Here is a 20,109-nt window from a genome sequence, read left to right as displayed (position 1 = left end):
TTACATGTTTATTGGGGGGCATCTGAGGAACCAAGGGTAGGGGGGTTTACAAATTTTGCACATCTGGGCACCTGGGGGGGCCCATAACTTAATACTGGGGGCACGTTTGGCTATAATGGGGGGCAGCGCTAATCCTGGGGGTACATCTGGCCATAATGGGGGTAATCCTGATCTGGGGACACATCTGGCTATAAAGAGGGGCACTATTCCTGGGGGTGCATCTGTCAATCTATTCTGGGGGTGGCAAACACTGGACACATCTGGCTATGCTGGGGGGGCTAATATTGGGGACACATCTGGCTATACTGGGGGGGGGGTGATCCTGGGGACACATCTGGATATCTATACTGGGGCGACTTTAACTGGTGGCACAGTTTTTATGTCAATCGCACTTTTTATTTTTAAACAGAAATTGGTCAAAATTGAGAAATAGTGACATTTTTTTATTTTCCCCCCTTTTTCCCATTAACATGCATAGAGAGGAACATTTTACTTGGGACCAAATACCCCCCAATGAAAGCTTAGTTTGTCTTGAAAAACAAGATATATAGATCATTTATGTGGCACGAGTACAGATTAAGTTATTGGTGATTAAACAGGGACACCGCTAAAGCGTCAAAACTGCTCTGGTCAATAAGGGGAAAACAAGGTCTGGATGCGAAGTGGTTAAACATATATTATCGTTTTTTTAATAAACGTAATTATAAGTTTAACTTTTGAAACAGGGAAGATTAACGTTTTCACAATTGCCGATTTCATAAACATTATTTAATGATTTATAATTTTGTACAACATTATTTGTAAACGAAATATAGCATACTATTTTTATAAACGCTATTAATGATTAATTATTAATTAGCGTTTACACCCCGCGCCCTTTTTGTCCGGGCGCCCTTTTTGTACGTACGCGCTTGCTATATAGACATTCAACACTAGTAGCTATTCTTATGGCATTGGTAATAATGGATGAGAAGTATGATCCTGTCCCTGCTAATTTGCTTATGCTGACTTGAAGGGAGTAAGAAACTTGACAAAGAGAGTAACAAACTTTACTTTATACTATTTACATAATAAGGTTATACTAAAAACACAGGCATTCATTTGACACACTAAGAATGCTTTTCTGGAGCATTTCATAAGGGTTCCTTAGAAATCATAATGGGATCTTATGGAGACTTGTACATTTGTGTATTGCTTTTTGGCACATTTTGCTTTGTCTTGCATAAATCTAAATACATCACATCTTTGGTGTTTGCTAAGAGTATTAAGATCTAGGTGAGTCCAATGTGAACGCTAGGCAAAAACAACTTAATAGCTAGCTAACACAATTCAAAACACACGGGCCATACACTTTTTCTCCTAGGTTTTTGAGTATTGAAAAGTAGAAAATGAAAAATGATCTCCTTTGGAGAAAAAGGGAATTGAATAAGGTCCACTGTATTTTTCATAACATTGGGCCCTTATTCAATTCACTTTTTCTCCCAAGTTTTTTCCTAGGTGATATATTGACACCTTATTATTAAAATGCCTTTTAAGCCACCAAACAAGCAAGAAAATACTTTGGATAATTTTGACAATATTATTTTCTTCCAATTTTTTTGTCGATTTTCAATTGCAGGGTGCTAAAAGTTATTTTAAAAAGAAGATGAAATATTAGAAGAAAACGTGAATTGAGTGAGGGCCATTATGGCCCGTTTACCATGACCCAACTATATCTATGTGTATATCCAGACGGCCTACTTGTTAGCTGAGTTGAAATATTAACATACATTAAGACTGATGCAAGTATAGTTCAGCAAGCTTAAGACTCCATTTCAAACTACATAAAGCCAAGTAGCACTTTTCCTGAGAAATGTTTGTTGATTTGAAATTCTGAGGGTGATAATTAAAAAAAACAAAAAAACATAATAAACTATTATTAGTAAAACAGTAATAAAGGTTTTAACATTTCATTCAAATTTTAGAAAAGGCCTTCAGGAATGTGGCATGCAGCCTAATGAAAAATAAACAAAAACATTTTTTTACTTAAGTTTCTCACATTTTAACCTAGATTCAGTTGCTGAAAAGCTCTTGCAGGGTATGACATTTACACTTAAAATCAAGCAAATTTAGCAGCAAGACCTCAGAACACCTTTCACGTTTCCATGGTGACAGGGAAAATAGAGCTACAAGTATGTTGTTTTTGGTAGAACATGTAGATCCTTAGAACAGAGCTCTATCTTACTGTGATCTGTCATCCATCCAGCATTTTGCGCAAAGTTCTTTCCACATCAAACATTGGACAACATAACCTAATGCAGGTGCAGTGTGTGGCCTGAAAGAAATATCTCACGTCCTCACAAAGGTTTGGGTATCACTAGCATTCACTTGTCCTTTCTGGTATAATAAAACGATCACTTTCCTTGGCATTTTCCGCCTCGTTTTCCTTTCCTGGAGTTTTCTCTTCCGTCCTGCTGCTTTCTGAATCACCATCGTCATCTTCCTCTTCTTCGTGTTTTTTAGGTTTTCCTTCAACACTATTTCTGATGCCATAAGCAAAATAAATCAGGAAGCCTGAAGAATAAAAAAAATATTCAGCATGTTAAAGGTAGTTGAAGTTATGATTGATGTAAATTCTAAATTTACTTAAAGAGACACTGAAGCAGAAAAATTGGTTTATGATATAATGATTGGTATGTGTAGTACAGCTAAGAAATAAAACATTAGCAGTAGATATATGAGTCTAATACTGTTTCCAGTACAGGAAGAGTTAAGAAACTCCATTTGTTATCTATGCAAAAGAGCCATTAAGCTTCACAACTTTCAAAGTCTCAGAGAGTTCTGACTTCTGAAGGCTTTTATCTCAACTGTCAGTCACTATATTGTTTTTTCTTCTGCACAGGACAGGTCAATAGTTCACTGGGCTGCTCTGCAAAATCATTTAGAATACTGAGTAGTTTGTTAACTGCTAATATTAGAGAATGATACAATGTTATAAAAAAACACTATATAAAAATCTGTGAATATTTTCTTTGCTTCTAATGTTCTAGTAATTATCCGTACTACACAATCAATTCATTATATCATAACTTTTTTTTCACTTCAGCGCCTCTTTAATGCCTTTGTTTACCTTCCTATTTTTTGAGATGCGAAATATAGAACATTTGCATTAATTTGATATGCTTAATGTGTAATTTACTTTTTGCAATAAATATACAGTATTAAAATGATCTGGCTGGCTGGCTCCTGTAGTTCCTCCTCCTATTAGATGCAAATTCAATTTTGCTGGACAGAAAGCTTTCAGATTCTTCCCCTGTACCTTCGAAGACTACCTCTTCAAACAAGTAATAATCATTACTTGTTTGTAATAATCATTATCCAGACATTTTTCCATATATATTTTCCCACAAACAGTTGTCAAATAACCTGCAATCTCACCATGGCAGGACCCTGGCCCCACTGTTTTTGCTGTAATGTTTCTATATCACCTCATCTCATCACCTCTCCTTCTGCTCCTCTGATGCTGCCCTCCCTCTGCCAATCCCTTTTTTGGCTGCCAATTACTCAAAAGATCCAGTTCAAACTCCTAAAGCCCCGTCTACACCATAAGAGGTTGTAGCGATCCGGCGGCTCGATTAGCCGCCGGATCGCCTCCTGCGCGTACCCGCCGCGTCCCCGCTCGCCGCGCGTGCGCCGCATTCGATTCCCCGCTTGTGCCCGCTCGTCCCCGCCGGCGCCGCTTATCTTCTGCTCGATTCCCTGCCATTGTCCCCTAGCGGGGAGCGAGCAGGGAATCGGCGGAAGCAAGATCCGTCCTGTCGGATCTTATCAATCGAGCCGCATCAGCGGCTCGATTGATAAGGATCATCGGAGCCTCATCTACCCGTGTAGATGAGGCTTAACACTATCATACAAAGCTCTACACAAGCTGTCCCCTCCATACATTTCTTCATTAGTCACCAGATACCATCCTTCCCCAAATGTTAACTCCTCCCACATCCCCCTTGTCCTCCAGCTTGGTCTTATCTCCCTCTAACAACCAGGACCCAGGAGTGTCAATGTAAGGATCCTACCTGCCGGAGCTGCAACCGAGCAGTTTTGATATTTCTGCCTGTATTTAGTTGCTTGGTTTTGTTTGTATTTGCCGTGAGAGTCTTTGCTGTTTGCAAGCACACTGCAATTCAGAGTAGCCCAGGATGTTGTCATGATTTCACCGAAGGCTGGCTGCAGTTGAACTGCAGTCAGAAAGTCATGGATTTCTTACATGTATGTGGTTGCATAATCTGGCATGCATTTGTAATGAGAGTTCTGTCCATTCCCAGACAGCTTGCAGCTTTTAATCAGTGTAGCACAAGATTGCATGATTATCATTTAGCTGTGTGGGAATTTGCATGTCAATTTCCATTGGCTGATGTCCACATAAAAGCCTGCCTGTCATTTCAGACCTCGCCCGACATAGCGTTCAGCTTACCTAAGTTGTCCATGTATTTTGTATTGCCTTGCTTTGCATTACCTTGCCTGTCTGGATGGTCACTGTACCCGCGGGGATACAGTGTAGTCTTACCACCCTGCTAGCTAGAGACTGCCTTCACCACGTTGGTAACTGGTAGTTACCCTACCTGCTCTGTTCCTGAGGACGTGACTATAGCAGCGGTTGCTATTAGTTACGCTCCTACCTTTTTGTCTTGTCTATGCCAGTTTGGATGTTTGTGTCGCTGGGGCAGTGACTAGATTGGCAAGCATTCCATCTGTCTGTTTGTGGTCTGTCTTATTACTCAGTCAGAGGCTCAGGCGGCGGTCGCCCTGAGCAACCATTGTATCTTGTTCACTAACAGTCAGTCTGTCTGTTGTCTGTCTTGCTCCCTTGTTCATTACTCCTGTGACAAACTGTGTAGCCTCTACCATCACCCAGCTACATAGTCTTGTTTGTCTGGTGGTACTCTGGCTTTCTTGCCCTCAGCTGCTATACCTTGCACCTCCAAGGCCTGGGTGTAACCGAAGTTGAGCAGGTGTTGCTCTTCACCTCCCGTTCAAGCGGGGACCTGCTACATAGGGTGAAGAAGGTGGTGGTAGATTGGGGCATAGCAGCTGAAAAGAAAGCAGGAGATCTACCAGGCATTACAGTCATCTCTCCTTTGGAACTCTCTCTGCCATGCTCCAAACCTGGAAATCTTCAAACGCACCCTTAAAACACACCTCTTCAGACAATCTTCTAATTTGTTAAAGCTAGAACTTGAAGCTCACTGCTTCATCCAAAGAAAACCTTGTCTCCTCCCCTGTTGTCTCCACCTACTACCCTCTACATTGTAAGCTTGCAAAGGCAGGGACCTCCCACTAGTGCTTCTTGTTTCTGTTGTATTTTATTAAATGTACCAGCATTGTCTCAATTGTATTTTCTTGTACTTGTGTTGCTGGCTGTGCTGATTGTAATAAGTGTGTGTTCTGAATGTGCTGAACTATTCATGTATCTATGCGCCTCATTATTGGCTGTTTGTACTATGTACGGTGCTACAGAAAATGTTGGCGCTACATAAATAAAAATAAATAAATAATATAAATAGTAATAAATATTCAGCGTTTACCATCCCACTTTGGTTACTGGATAAAGCACATGGCATTACTGGATGGTTGGTGCTCCACCTATTGTACTGGATGCTTAAGACATCAAACACTTTTAAAGTCCAATTTTGTAACTGGCTTTTCGTATATACACTTCGTGCTTCATATTAAAGCAAACCTTAAGTGAGAAATTCACTTCAGGTTTGATACTTTCATCCCTAAGAAGACAGAAGGCTCTGGATAGCATAGAGCAGTGGTCCTCAAACTATGGCCCGTGGGCCGAATGAGGCCCCCTGAGGCTTTTTCACTGGCTCACACAACACAAAATGTATAACTTATAGATATGGCTCACTGCACCTTTAAATATCGGCAGCACGCATATAGAATAGCAGTGCTGGCCCCACCCATCCACATACTGTAGAAGCCAGCAAGCAGTAATTCGCTGGTATCCAATCCAACCCTGCATCAGGTGACACTGCTGTCCTATTGGATGGCAGGTTGTCACCTGGGTAAGCTTCACTTCACTTCACTGGTGCAAAATTACGTTCTTCAGGTGCCGCATGACTGAATGGCTGCTGCTGGGAGTTCTCCTCCGGACATGATTGGGGGAATCAATACCTAGATTCAATGTAATGTTTTTCAACATCATTTTATGTATGTTCCGGCACCCCAGCAGTCTGAAGTATGTTGACCTGGCCCTTGACCGAAAAACTTTGGGGACCCCTGGCATAGAGCCTTACTGTTCCTCCATCCAGCCAGTCCATTCACCACTGTCAGCCAATAATTGACCAAACAGCTCTTCAGAACTGTCCAAGTCCTTGAATATTTCTGAGGACAAGGCCATCACTACTGCGGATGTGCAAGTTGGAACTTGCACTTGTGAAGTAGCAATTCATTTGTCCTTGAAACAACTCAGGAACACGAGAAATTAAAGAGCCATTTGACTGAGCAGGTCGAACAGCTTTACTGGTGGACAGCAGTGGAATGATGGGCTGAGCTGATGTATGGGTAGGCTCTACACTATCCAGAGCCTTCCCTCTACTTAGAGGTAGGTATTAAACTTGAAATTAATTCCTCACTTCAAGTTTGGTTGACGTATACCTACAATGAGTATACTACCTAGACAATGTTTGTGACTTGCTAATAAAATATGTAGAGAACATTTCACTGTGTTTTCTTCAAACAGCCAATGAAGTACACAGGAATTGAAACTGTAGTTTTAGGCCCCATTCAAACTTGGGCTCTTTCAGCCCATGTTTTGCACTTTGCTGATCACCGGTGATCAGCAAAGTGCTGCAGCACAAGAAATCCTACGGGATAACTCACACTGTGGCGGTTCAAGGACAACTAAGCTTAAAATTGAAGAAGGCAAATTCTAGCCACAGTTAGACCAATAAGTGAAGATAATCAGGGCAAAGAAGCACAGCAGTCGACAGAACACCTTTTTTCATGGGTCAAATGCACAGCATGCTTACACCTCTCTGGGTTCAGGTGCTGGGTGGGTCAATCAGGCGTGACCATGTGACACCCAATTAAGAAGAAAAATACATGCATGATGATATTTCTTCCCTGCATTACAGTAGAAACTGTGTGTATACATAAAAAGGTGGAACCTACCAGAAAGTAGGTGCTCATCACTGTACTCATCACATTAACTATATTTTCAGATGCGATCATTCAATCAAATTGATGGGAAAGTAGTCAGACGGTAATTATCGATTGTATTCATAAATGGGTAAATAAAGCAAGTTATCTCTTCAGATATGATCATAAATCCCAGCATTGGAATTGTTTCACGTAAATTTTCTTAACATACTGTATCGATTTCTGTACAATTGGATTGTACAAAATCTGATCGAATTATCGCATCTGAGGAAAATATTTTACTGTTAATGGACACCTGTAGACCTCTAGTTTCTAATGGTGGCCACTAATGATCCAATCTTTTTTGGCCAATCCTACCAAATCTATGTAGTAGAAAGGTAAACTGGGAAAATATATTGAATGGATACTTTGGGGATCCCCTTATATTACATAGAAATAAGAAGTAAGTAAGACTGGACAAAAAAGATTGGATGATTAGTGGGCACCTTAAGAGGAAACTAGTCGGGCAATGCAGGTCTGATGCCTTTATGGATAGAGAAAACTGCAGTCAAGCAGTGGTACAAAATCTGCTTTTAAATCTGAAAGGTCATTTCCAAAGGTAAAACTTATAATATTAATTAATCAATATGTTTGCTTTGAGAAAATAAATTGTTATGAGAAGACTGTTGACTAAGCAGAGTATATGTACTCACCAAGAGCCATCCAGACACTAAATCTTATCCAGGTGTCTCCACTGAGCTGGACCATTAAGTAAACATTTACCAGGACACTAAACACTGGCAGGAAAGGTAACAGGGGGACCTGCAAAGACAAGTAATGAATATTAGGACTTACACAACCGTGAATAACAACAATGACTAAAAAATAAAACATATAATTATGGCTAGAGAGATGTATGGAAGAAAGGGAAAGATTATTCATACAATATTGATTAGGAATTATTAAAACTACTTTGATGTAAGTAAAGCTTTTTGTTTGGTCAGGCAGTGGAGAAAGGGCAGAGCAGGATAATCCACCAGGCAACCTAGGCAGGTGCTTGGGGCAGAGGCGTAGCTAGGGTTTTCAGCGCCCGGGGACAAAGACTATTAATGCGCCCCCTAAGGTGAAGGGTCGTGACCAAATGTGGGCGTGGTTATGCGTACTCCACATTTGGTCACGCCCCTTCAAATGTACATGGAGGTTAGCAGGCTCACGCTCACCCACCCTCCCTCAGTATGTACCTTCCAGCATGTTCCAAGACAAATTCAGCAATCATGAGCCCCCCACCCCCATCAAGACAAATTCCGCAATCATGAGCAAACATGAGGCCCCCAACAAGACAAATTTAGCAATCCTGAGGCCCCCAACAAGACAAATTCAGCAATCATGAGGCCCCTAACAAGACAAATTCAGCAATCATGAGGCCCCTAACAACACAAATTCAGCGATCTTGAGGCCCCCAACAAATCATGAGGCCCCCAACAAGACAAATTCAGTAACCATGAGGCCCCCAACAAGACAAATTCAGCAGTCATGAGGCACATAAATAGACAGCATTTCACATAAATAGGCAGAATGTCCCCTTAATATGGTAGACACCTCTCACCTGGCAGCAGTTCCCCAAAATACACTCAATCTGACAGCAATGCTTGCCCAAAAATAGGTAGCCCCAGGTCTATAGGTGTCCCCAGAATAGGTGGCCAGCAGTATAGATGTCCCCAGAACAGGTAGCCAGGGGTAGAGATGTCCACAGAACAGGTAGCCAGGGGTATATGTGCCCAGTATATGTAGGCAGGGGTATGTGTCCCCAGTATATGTAGCCAGAGGTATATGTGCCCAGTATATGTAGCCAGGGGTATAAATGCCCAGTATATGTAGCCAGGGGTATATGTACCCAGTATATGTAGTTAGGGGTATATGTGCCCAGTATATGTAGGCAGGGGTATATGTGCCCAGAGTAGGTAGCCAGGGGTATATGTGCCCAGAGTAGGTAGCCAGGGGTATATGTGCCCAGAGTAGGTAGCCAGGGGTATATGCCCAGTATATGTAGGCAGGGGTATATGTGCCCAGAGTAGGTAGCCAGGGGTATATGTGCCCAGAGTAGGTAGCCAGGGGTATATGTGCCCAGAGTAGGTAGCCAGGGGTATATGTGCCCAGAGTAGGTAGCCAGGGGTATATGCCCAGTATATGTAGGCAGGGGTATATGTGCCAAGAGTAGGTAGCCAGGGGTATATGTGCCCAGAGTAGGTAGCCAGGGGTATATGTGCCCAGAGTAGGTAGCCAGGGGTATATGTGCCCAGAGTAGGTAGCCAGGGGTATATGCCCAGTATATGTAGGCAGGGGTATATATGCCCAGAGTAGGTAGCCAGGGGTATATGTGCCCAGAGTAGGTAGCCAGGGGTATATGTGCCCAGAGTAGGTAGCCAGGGGTATATGTGCCCAGAGTAGGTAGCCAGGGGTATATGTGCCCAGAGTAGGTAGCCAGGGGTATATGTCCAGTATATGTAGCCAGGGGTATATGTGCCCAGAGTAGGTAGCCAGGTCAGGTGTCCCCCTCCCCAGCAGGAGGGGAGCAGCGCAGAGAAGAGCTTCTCTCCCTTCCTCGCTGTCCCCTCCAATGTCCGGGTGGCTCAGGCTGGCAGCGGCGGGCGGAACTTACCTCCGTCTCGTCGCAGCGCCGGATGGATCTGCCACTACTCTGGTCTGGTCCAGACCAGAGCAGCGGCTGCGCACTCGAACTTCCGCCCGGCGCTGGAGCGAGACGGAGGTGAGTTCCGCCCGCCGCTGCCAGGCCAGCCACCCGGACATTGGAGGGGACAGCGAGGGAGAGAGAGAGCACCTAAGGTGAGGGAAGGAGGGGGGATATGGCCCCCCTTCCCCACCGTCCGCACAGCTCTCCCTCTTCTCTGCGCTGCTCCCCTCCCCTCCGCCGCAAAAAAAAAACAAAAAACCCGCAGCTCAGCCAGGCTGAGGGCGCCCTCGGGGACCAGGCGCCCCGGGGCACTTGTCCTACCCCGACCCCCCCTAGCTCCGCGCCTGGCTTGGGGCTTAGTGGGTGTCAAGGGGCTCACCGGCCACCTTCTCTGACCTCTCTCCACTTCAGCTTACCAAAACGACCACAAGGGGGCCCCTTGGCTAGGGCCCCACCTCTGGGGAGGGGGGTTTCTAAGATATGGAATTATTAATCATTAGAATACTCTTGGCCTGCCCCATACTATTTGGGATTGATTTGTAAATACTACCTACAGTCTGACTTTAAGAATGTATTACAGACACTTCTGGCTGTAATCACATGTCAACATAGGAGTTTCTGTAGCTTGCTTGCTGGTATAATTTACAAGCAGTAGCTGTGGTACATTCAAGGTCTTGATGCAAAAGCATTTCTGGCTGCCAGGTGTGTATTGCCCTTAAAACATCTGGGTAAAGATGATAAAACAGTACTATATGTGTTACAGTTTGACATGGACTGTTTGCACCAAACCTTCTTGTAAACTCATTTTCTTTTCCACCTAAAATGTACACCTCGTCAATCCTCTTTTTATTAATTATGAGGGGCACATTTTGGATAGATCAAACTGGTTCATGGGTCATGTGAATGTAGTCATCTAGACAAACCTGGAAAATCCATCCTTAAAGTGTACTAGAGACCATGCAATACAAAGAATCGATACTTAACCCGGGCTTCCTTCAGCCCCATAAGCATGTGTGGGTCCCTCGCCGTCATCCCGTGGTCTGCCCTTCAGCCACAATCAGCCCCGGTAACTGGTTCAGTCGCGTCAGTCGCTGCCTTCTGCGCATGCGCGGGAGGGTAGCGAGGGACTCACACATGCTTATGGGGCTGGAGGAAGCCCAGGTAAGTATTAATTATTTTGTATTACGTGGTCTCTGGTTTACTTTACTTTGGTAAGTTGAAGGAGTAGTAGGGGCAAGTTCCTGGTGGTGGCAGCTCCAGGGCTTGCCTGCGCTCCCTTATTGTGTTACATGCTGGTTTTAGGGTCCCAAGCAGTAGCAGTGCTCGGGGCCCCTGCCTGTCATGTGCACTAGTGTTTGCATATTTTAAACTTCATTTGTAGCTCCTTATGCAGTTTAGTTTGGAGGGGGCGGCACAGAGGGAGTTTCCTGCACTCTGGTTATAAATTAAACAGTTTTTTTTTTCCCATCAAAACACAGCTATTGTAGTGGCGTAAAGTGACAGTGGCAGACTGGCAGCAGAAGATTTGTTCTGTGTGGTGGGTAGAGATCTCTGTTGTAGAGCTGGTGGTGGCCTGCTCATCCACCATCAGCTCCATCACAGACTCTGCGTCTTTCTCCTCCAATGTGCGCCGACAACCCTGCTGGAAAATGGCCGCTACACGCTGCTGCACCTCTGCAATGTGACTCCCCCTAACACCTGGGCGCCCAGTGCGTCCACGGCCAGTGGCTAGCGGCGGAATGGACACTGACGCGTCAGAACTGCCGACGGTGGCAGCAATGCTGCTCCCTCTCCTCTTGCCCTTGCTTTTCATGCTGCCCCTCCCCTGGCTGCCAGTGCCAGCAGACATAGTACAACTTTATATGTGTCCAAATGAAGTGGGGTACTTTTACTTTATACAAATCAGTAGTACTAATAGATAGTAGCAGTAGTAGAACTTCAACTAATGGAGTGACAGCAGAGTAGCACACACTGACACACTAACTGTCTTTCTATCTGTCACACTGTAACAGCACTGCAATTAAAGTAAGCTAACTCAATACAAATTAACTATATATAACTGGTAGTAGTAGAATAGTTGTAGTAGTACTAGAAGAAATTCAACTGACAGAGTGACAGGAGCACACACTGTCTATCTATCACACACTGACTGACTCTAACACATACCTCCCAACATTTTAAAATTAGAAATCGGGACACAGGCCACACCCCTAACCACACCCCTAACCACACCCCAAGTCACGCCTACTATAAAGTTTTTTGAAGATTCTTTTTTTTTTCAATATTGATGCCCTTATATTTTTTAATAAATATATCCCTCATATACCCTGCCCATGGGTGGGGCTAACTGTAATGTAGTTATACCAGCTAATGTAGTTACATAAAAAAAATATGAAGTAAATGCACATAATGAGAGACAGTGTTTCCCCAGTAAATGCTCATGAGAGACAGCTTTTCACCAGTAAATGCACATAATAAGAGACAGCTTTTCACCACTAAATGCACATAATAAGAGACAGCTTTTCACCACTAAATGCACATAATAAGATACAGCTTTTCACCACTAAATGCACATAAGAGAAAGCTTTTCACCACTAAATGCACATAAGAGACATCTTTTCACCACTAAATGCACATAAGAGACATCTTTTCACCACTAAATGCACATAATAAGAGACATCTTTTCACCACTAAATGCACATAAGAGACATCTTTTCACCAGTAAATGCACATAATAAGAGACAGCTTTTCACCAGTAAATGCACATAATAAGAGGCAGCTTTTCACCAGTAAATGCACATAAGAGACAGCTTTTCACCAGTAAATGCACATAATAAGAGACAGCTTTTCACCAGTAAATGCACATAATGACAGCCAGTTGTCCCCAGTATATGTAGCCAGGGATATATGTGCCCAGTATATGTAGCCAGAGGTATATGTCCCCAGTATATGTAGGCAGGGGAATATGTCCCCAGTATATATAGCCAGCGGTATATGTGCGCAGTATATGTAGCCAGGGTGTATATGTGCCCAGTATATGTAGCCAGGGTGTATATGTGCCCAGTATATGTAGCCAGGGTGTATATGTGCCCAGTATATGTAGCCAGGGGGTATATGTGCCCAGTATATGTAGCCAGGGGGTATATGTGCCCAGTATATGTAGCCAGGGGGTATATGTGCCCAGTATATGTAGCCAGGGGGTACATGTGCCCAGTATATGTAGCCAGGGGGTACATGTGCCCAGTATATGTAGCCAGGGGGTACATGTGCCCAGTATATGTAGCCAGGGGGTACATGTCCCCAGTATATGTAGCCAGGGGGTATATGTCCCCAGTATATGTAGTCAGGGGGTATATGTCCCCAGTATATGTAGCCAGGGGGTATATGTCCCCAGTATATGTAGCCAGGGGGTATATGTCCCCAGTATATGTAGCCAGGGGGTATATGTGCCCAGTATATGTAGCCAGGGTGTATATGTGCCCAGTATAAGTAGGCAGGGGTATATGTGCCCAGTATATGTAGCCAGGGTGTATATGTCCCCAGAATAGTTAGCCAGGTGTCCCCAGAATAGTTAGCCAGGTGTGTGTCCCCCCCCCCCCCCCCAGGAGGGGAGCAGAGAAGAGGGAGAGCGGTGGGCAGCGGTGGAGAAGGGGGGCCATCTCCCCCCTTCCCTCACCTTAAGGTGCTCTCCCTCCCTCGCTGTCCCCTCCGGAATGCAGTGCGGTGGCTGGCAGAGGGGCGGAACTTACCTTCGTGTCCTCCGTCTGGTCTCGTCGCCGGCGCGGGATGATTTGCCACTACTCTGGTCTGATCCAGAGCAGCGGCTGCGGCACCAGAACTTCCGGCCGGCGCTTGGAGCGACACGGAAGGTAAGTCCCGCCCGCTGCCAAGCGCCACCGCCAGTCAGCCACACATCGGAGGAGAGAGCGAGGGAGGGAGAGCACCTAAGGTGAGAGAAGGGGGGGAGATGGCCCCCTTCTCCGCCGCTGCCCACCACTTTCACTCCACTGCGCTGCTCTCCTCCTGCTACAGGCGGCTGTCAATACTGACAGCCACCCGGGACTTGGGGGGCTCTTACCGGGATAGCGGGAGAGCCCCCCAAAATCGGGAGAATCCCGACGAAAAAGGGACGGTTGGGGACTATGTCAAACAGCAGCACTGCAGTAACTATCTGTAGTAAATAAAGCTAACACAGTAGTAGTACTCTCTCTAACAACTAACAACACAATATAAGACTAGTAGTAGTAGTACAGTAATCTAATCCCTAATAACCTACAAGCTATACTGTAGCTAAGGCTGGCAGCAGGCCTAGCCTGTGCAGTGTGCACACAGCAGGCCCTTACCTAGCCTAGCAGCTGCAACACTGAGTCTGACTGTCACACTGACTAAAATCAAAATACAAGCTAGCTAACTAAAAAACAATAAAATACTGGTGTAGTACAAGTGTTTAGGAGCAAAAACGCTAGTATTAACTCAGTAGTACAGCATTTGCTTAGCCAACAGCACTTGAGATGTCTCTCAGTGAGCAGTCACAAGCAAGGACGAGATTCTCATCATGGCGCCTGCCTTATATACTGGAGGGGCTGGCCAGGGTTCCCCTCTGTGATTGGTTGCTAGGGCTTCGGCTGGGAGCCCTCTGAATGGCTCAATGGCTCAATGGTGGTTACGCTATGTGGATCTGGGTACCCGAACTAGGTATCTGGACTGATTTCCAGATACCTAATAGGTATCTGAGTTAGCTTGGATAGTGCATTCCGGATTTATCCAGGTATCGGATACCAGAAAAAAGTTCGGATATCTGGATAGTTCGGGTATCTGGAATCTGGATGAGCATCACTAATTTTAAATTTCATTTGCAGCTCCTTATGCAGTTTAGTTAGGAGGGGGGCGGATGAGAGGGAGTTTCCTGCACGCTGGTGCCCCCTGCTGATCATATAGCCTTTGTCTATCTGCAACTGAAGCTCTCTCCAACAACTAGCTGAATGGCTCAGCCTCTGCTTGTTGAAGGAGTAGTGGGGGCAAGTTCCTGGTGGTGGCAGCTCCAGGGCTTGCCTGCGCTCCCTTATTATGTTACATGCTGGTTTTGGGGTCCCGAGCAGTGGAAGTGCTCGGGGACCCTGCCTGTCATGTACACTAGTGTTTGCTTACTTTAAAGGACACCTGAATTGAGAGGGATATGGAGGCTGTCATATTTATTTTCTTTTAAGCAATACTGGTTGCCTGACAGCCCTGCTGATCCTCTGCCTCAATACTTTTAGCCATAGACCCTGAACAATCATGCATCACCTGGTCCTGACGGCTATTCTAAAAAATATTTTTCTACTTGTGATGTTTTGGTGCCTCCTATGTGCAGATTCTTTAATCATATAAAAAATGGAGAAGTATTACTTAGAGAAGTGCTGGGAGCACGTATACCATATTTTTCGGACCATAAGACGCTCCGGACCATAAGACGCACCAGGTTTAGAGGACAAAAATCAGGGGAAAAAAAATATACTAACCCTGGTGCATCCATGGTGCAGGGGCATCTTGTGGATCTTCTCCCCTTAATCTTCCCCCCAATTATTTCCCTCTTGAGTCCTTCTTTGACCATCCTGTGTCCTCCTCTCTCCATTTGTCCTCCTCTGTCTCCTCTGTTCCCATGTCTTTTCTGTTCCCTTGTATCTCTCTTGTCCCCCGGTGTTCTCCTACCCCCCTCCCCATCTTTGATGTCCCCGGTGTCCTCCTTTTCTCTCCCCTGTGTCTCTGATGTCACCCCCCCATCTTCCCTGGTGTCATCCCCCTCCCCCATGTCCCCTGGTGTACTCCCCCCCCCCATCTCTGATGTCCCCTGGTGTCCTTTTCCTTCTCCCCATCTCTGACATGCTCCTGTGATCTGCTGCTTTCCCCCTTCCCCTTGGCTCTGATGTCCCCTGGTGTCCACTTTTCCCCCAGTGGCTCTGATATCCCTCTTTCCCTTCTCCCTTGTGTCTCTGATGTGCCCCGTGTCATCCTGTCCCCATCTCTGATGTCCCGGTGTCCAACTTTCCTCCCTTCCCCATGTCTCTGATGCCCCCCTTTCCCTTCTCCCCCATATCTCTGATGTGCCTGTCATCCTTGACCCCCTCCACCCTCTGATGTCCTGGTTTCCTTCTTTCCTCCCTCCCCCATGTCTCTGATGTCCTCCTTATCCCGATCCCATCTCTGATGTGCCCCCCTGTGGCTTAATTTGCTTCCTCTGTCCCCCTTAAGGTGAGATCGTTACCATCAGCAAGAACGGTGTGGAAGATCCTCAGTGCGGACGAGCAGGGATTCGGTCCTCGTTCATTCATGGATCCAGCTTCAAAGTACTTCCTTCAGGTTGCAGGCACCATGCGGCCAATCAGGAGAGGCGCTGCACGGACAACATCCAATCACTGCTGCCGCTGTTCTAACAGGACGTGATGGTCCCGCGGGCGGTACAAGGCTCTGTCATTGAGCCAATTGAGTGCAGTGATTGGCTCAATGACAGAGCCTTGTCCCGCCCGCGGGACCATCGCGTCCTGTTAGAACAGCGGCAGCAGTGATTGGATGTTGTCCGTGCAGCGCCTCTCCTGATTGGCCGCATGGTGCCTGCAACCTGAAGGCGCACTTTGAAGCTGGAGCTGCGAATGAAGGAGGACCGAATCCCTGCTCGTCCGCACTCAACATCGATCACGCTGATGGTAATTATTTCACTTGCAGGGGGACAGAGGCAGCACATTAAGCCACAGGGGGCACCGATACACGGGGTGGGGGAGGACATCTGGAAACACGGGACATCAGAGATGGGGAGGGAGCTGAGGAAGACAAAGGCACATTAGGGCCCCTGGGGTTGCAAAGGAGGACACCGGGACATCGGAGACAGTTGGAGGGGGGAAAGGAGACAAAGGGGCACATCAGAGACAAAGGATGGCAGCCTCCACAGGACACCTTCGGACTATAAGAAGCACTGACTTTTCACCCACGCTTTTGAGGGAGAAAAAGTGCGTCTTATAGTCCGAAAAATACGGTAACTGTTATTAAAAATGGGAAAGATCCAATATTGTGTCAGAGTTATAGACCCATATAATTTTTGAATCTGGACATAAAGGTATTTGCGAAAATTGTAGTTGAAAGAATTAAGCCATGGTTAGGTTTTATTATTAATTTGGATCAGGTGGGGTTTGTCCCTAGTTTGTCCCTGGGAGGGAGGGAGGGGAGGGACAATGTGGCCAAAGCTGTTAAAATGGTCGTCTATGAAGGGGATTCAGATGATGGTCTTATCCACGGATGCGGAGAAGTCGTTCGATAGGGTAAATTGGGATTTTATTATGGCCACTCTGAAATATGTGGTGTTTGGGAAGAATATGTTAAAATAGGTTGCAGCATTGTATTCCATTCCTACGGCGCGGGTTAGAGCGAATGGGGCCCTGTCGGACGCCTTCTCCTTCTCTAATGGTACCAGACAGGGATGTCCTATGTCACCTATTATACTTATTTTGACATTGGAAGTATTTTTATGTACTATTAGGAAGGTCGGGGTGTTCATGGGATAAAGATTGGTAATGAGGAGCATAAATTATCGACTTTTGTGGATGACGGAGCCATTGATAACGCTGCCGAATTTGTTAACAGAATTTGAGAGATATGGTGCTTTCTCGAATTTCAAGATTAATGTCTCTAAATCTGAGGCGCTTAATGTGTCATTGACCCCGGTATTATTAAAGCAAGTTAAAAATAATTTTTCTTTTCCATTTAAGAGTCAGGCAATTAAATATTTGGGAATCATGCTAACTAATGACTTATCTAAAATATTTTCCCTAATTATGTCCCATTGCTAAATTCCATTAAAAGAGACCTGGAAGGTTGGGGAGGAAGAGGTTTTTCATGGTTTTTCATGGTTTGGGTGCATAGATATTATAAAAATGAATGTGTTACCTAGATTGATATGCTTGATGTCCATGACCCCGATTTGTGTGCCTGCAGCTTTTTTCAGGTCCCTGAGATCAATTGTTATTGGTTTTGTGTGGCGGAAAAAGGTATAAAGATTGTCATATAGGATTATGACGTATCCTAAGGAGAAAGGTGGGTTGGGACTTCCTAATTTTAGATTATATTATAGAGCTTGTGTATTGACCAGACTCTTTGATTGGACGTGTGGGGGAGAAGTGAAAAGTTGGGTAAAGATTGAAAAGGAATTGGTGGGGTTGGATTTGGCAAAAGCTATTTGGCTTCCAGGGAAATTTAGAGATTTACCAAAATGGACCCCGTTTTGGATTAAAAACTTGTTTAAGACATGGGATGTGGTTAATAAAGAATGTGGTTGGTCGGAAGGTATTTCATTATTAGCGCCTCTTGGGCAGGGACGGATGTAGGGGAGGCAAGCGGGTTTCTTGCCCCAGGCGCAGTTTGTTGAATTCTTAAAAAGGCAGCAAAATTTGGATGGGGAATGGCAGTTTAGGCGCCAAAATCTGACCTTGCCCCAGGCGCAACTTGGTCTACAACAACAACAACAAATAACATTTGTAAAGCGCTTTTCTCCCGTGGGACTCAAAGCGCATAAGCATGGCTCCGACCATCGTGGTACAGAGGAAGAATTTTATAAGTCTGGAAATGCCAGGCTAAACAGGTGGCTTTTCAGTCTGGATTTGAATAGCTCCAGGGATGGTGCTGTCTTTACTGGGTGTGGCAGGGAGTTCCAAAGAGTAGGGGCAGCATGACAGAAGGCTCTATCTCCAGATTTTTTGAGGTGCACTCTGGGAGTGACCAAGTTTATAGAACTGATCTGAGATTGTGAGAGGTGTGGTGCAGCTTCAGCAAGTCCTTCATGTATCCAGGGCCCAGATTGTGCAGGGATTTGAATGTCAGCAGTCCAATCTTGAAGAGTATTCTCCATTCTACTGGTAGCCAGTGCAGTGAGTGAAGGATCGGTGTAATGTGACAGTAGCGAGGTTGGTTTATTAGCAATCTGGCAGCAGAATTCTGCACTAATTGCAGGCGAGGCAGGTCCTTTTTGGGGAGGCCAGCATAAAGGGCATTGCAGTAGTCCAGCCGTGATGTGATGAAGGCGTGGACCAGGATTGGAAGATCCTCTGGGGGAAACAGATGTTTAATCTTTGCAATGTTCTTCAGATGAAAGTAGGAAGATTTAACTACAGATGAAATTTGGTTTCTGAAACTCAATTCCCCATCGATTATTACGCCAAGGCTGCGCACAAAGGTTGGAGCTGTTTATGTCTGAATTCCCAATCCGGATTGGTGTTGCTTTCGGATAGAGCTGTTTTGATGGCGAGTGCTGGCTTTGGACAAACAGGACCTCAGTTTTGTCAGCATTCAGTTTCAACCAGTTATCATTCATCCATGCCTGTAGCTCAGCTAAGGAAGAGTTTAATTTTGGAGTAGGGTCTCTTCCCCCAGGTTTGGAGGACAGGTATAGCTGTGTGTCATCGGCGTAGCAGTGGTACATCAGGCCATGACGTTGGATAAGTGTACTGAGTGGCAGCATGTAGATTGCAAACAGCAGAGGGGATAAGATTGATCCTTGTGGCACTCCGAATTGTAGAGGTGCAGGTTTGGACATTATAGGACCTAGGGATACTCTCTGTGGTCTGTCAGTCAGGAATGATCTGAACCACTGGAGGACTGATCCACTAATGCCACAGTACTCCTGCAGTCTGTTAAGCAGGATTTCGTGGTCAACTGTATCAAAAGCCGCTGAGAGATCCAACAGGATTAGGATGGAGCATCCTAGATCTAGATCTAGATCCGTCCCTGCTCTTGGGGGGGTTCTCTTTTTTTACGCCAGGTAGGGTGAGGTTTTTTTTTGGATTATGTGCGACTGGGGTGAATTAAAACTTTGGATAGGCTGGGGGAGGAATATGGGCAGTTCCCGTTTGATTTTCGGAGGCATAAACAGTCAGATCATTTTCTGGCGGAGAAGAAGAGAATTTTCCATTTTAGTAGGGTGCTGTCTGATTTTGAAAAACTTTATGTGCTGGAGGCTTCTCCTGGACATCTGATTTCGCTACTTTATAAAAACATAATTTTGAAGGGGAATGTGGTTTTTCCTGATTATTTAAGTAAGTGGGAGGAGGATTTTGGCATTTCTTTGAATAATAGTCAAAAAAGGAACATAAGTATTCTAGCTCATGCTACTTCGGTTAGCTCTAGGATTAAAGAAGTCAATTTTAAGTTACTGACTAAATGGTACAGAACTCCTGATAAATTGGCGGTTATGAATCAAGGGGTATCTGATAGATGTTGGAGAAGATGTGGTGCAAAAGGTACCTTGATACATTTAGTTTGGGAGTGTCCGG

General features: G+C 45.1%; 1 protein-coding gene across 5 annotated transcripts in view; it reads right to left on the bottom strand.

Annotated features, from left to right (window-relative positions):
- The window catches only part of SLC7A2 (solute carrier family 7 member 2), a 172,833-nt gene continuing 152,724 nt past the window's right edge, over window positions 1-20,109 (bottom strand). For all 5 annotated transcript variants that reach the window (XM_068278633.1, XM_068278636.1, XM_068278635.1 and 2 more), the window contains exons 11-12: window positions 7,836-7,944; window positions 1-2,553 (exon numbers count right to left, since the gene is read on the bottom strand). In XM_068278633.1, coding sequence (XP_068134734.1) covers window positions 2,357-2,553; window positions 7,836-7,944 — 306 coding nt within the window. In that variant the 3' untranslated portion in view covers window positions 1-2,356. The remainder of the gene's footprint in view (window positions 2,554-7,835; window positions 7,945-20,109) is intronic.

The sequence above is a fragment of the Hyperolius riggenbachi genome, chromosome 1, assembly GCF_040937935.1.
Source record: "Hyperolius riggenbachi isolate aHypRig1 chromosome 1, aHypRig1.pri, whole genome shotgun sequence".
Classification (NCBI taxonomy): Eukaryota; Metazoa; Chordata; class Amphibia; order Anura; family Hyperoliidae; genus Hyperolius; species Hyperolius riggenbachi.
Note: the sequence above shows the minus strand (reverse complement) of the source record. Positions and strands in the feature narration are given on the sequence as shown.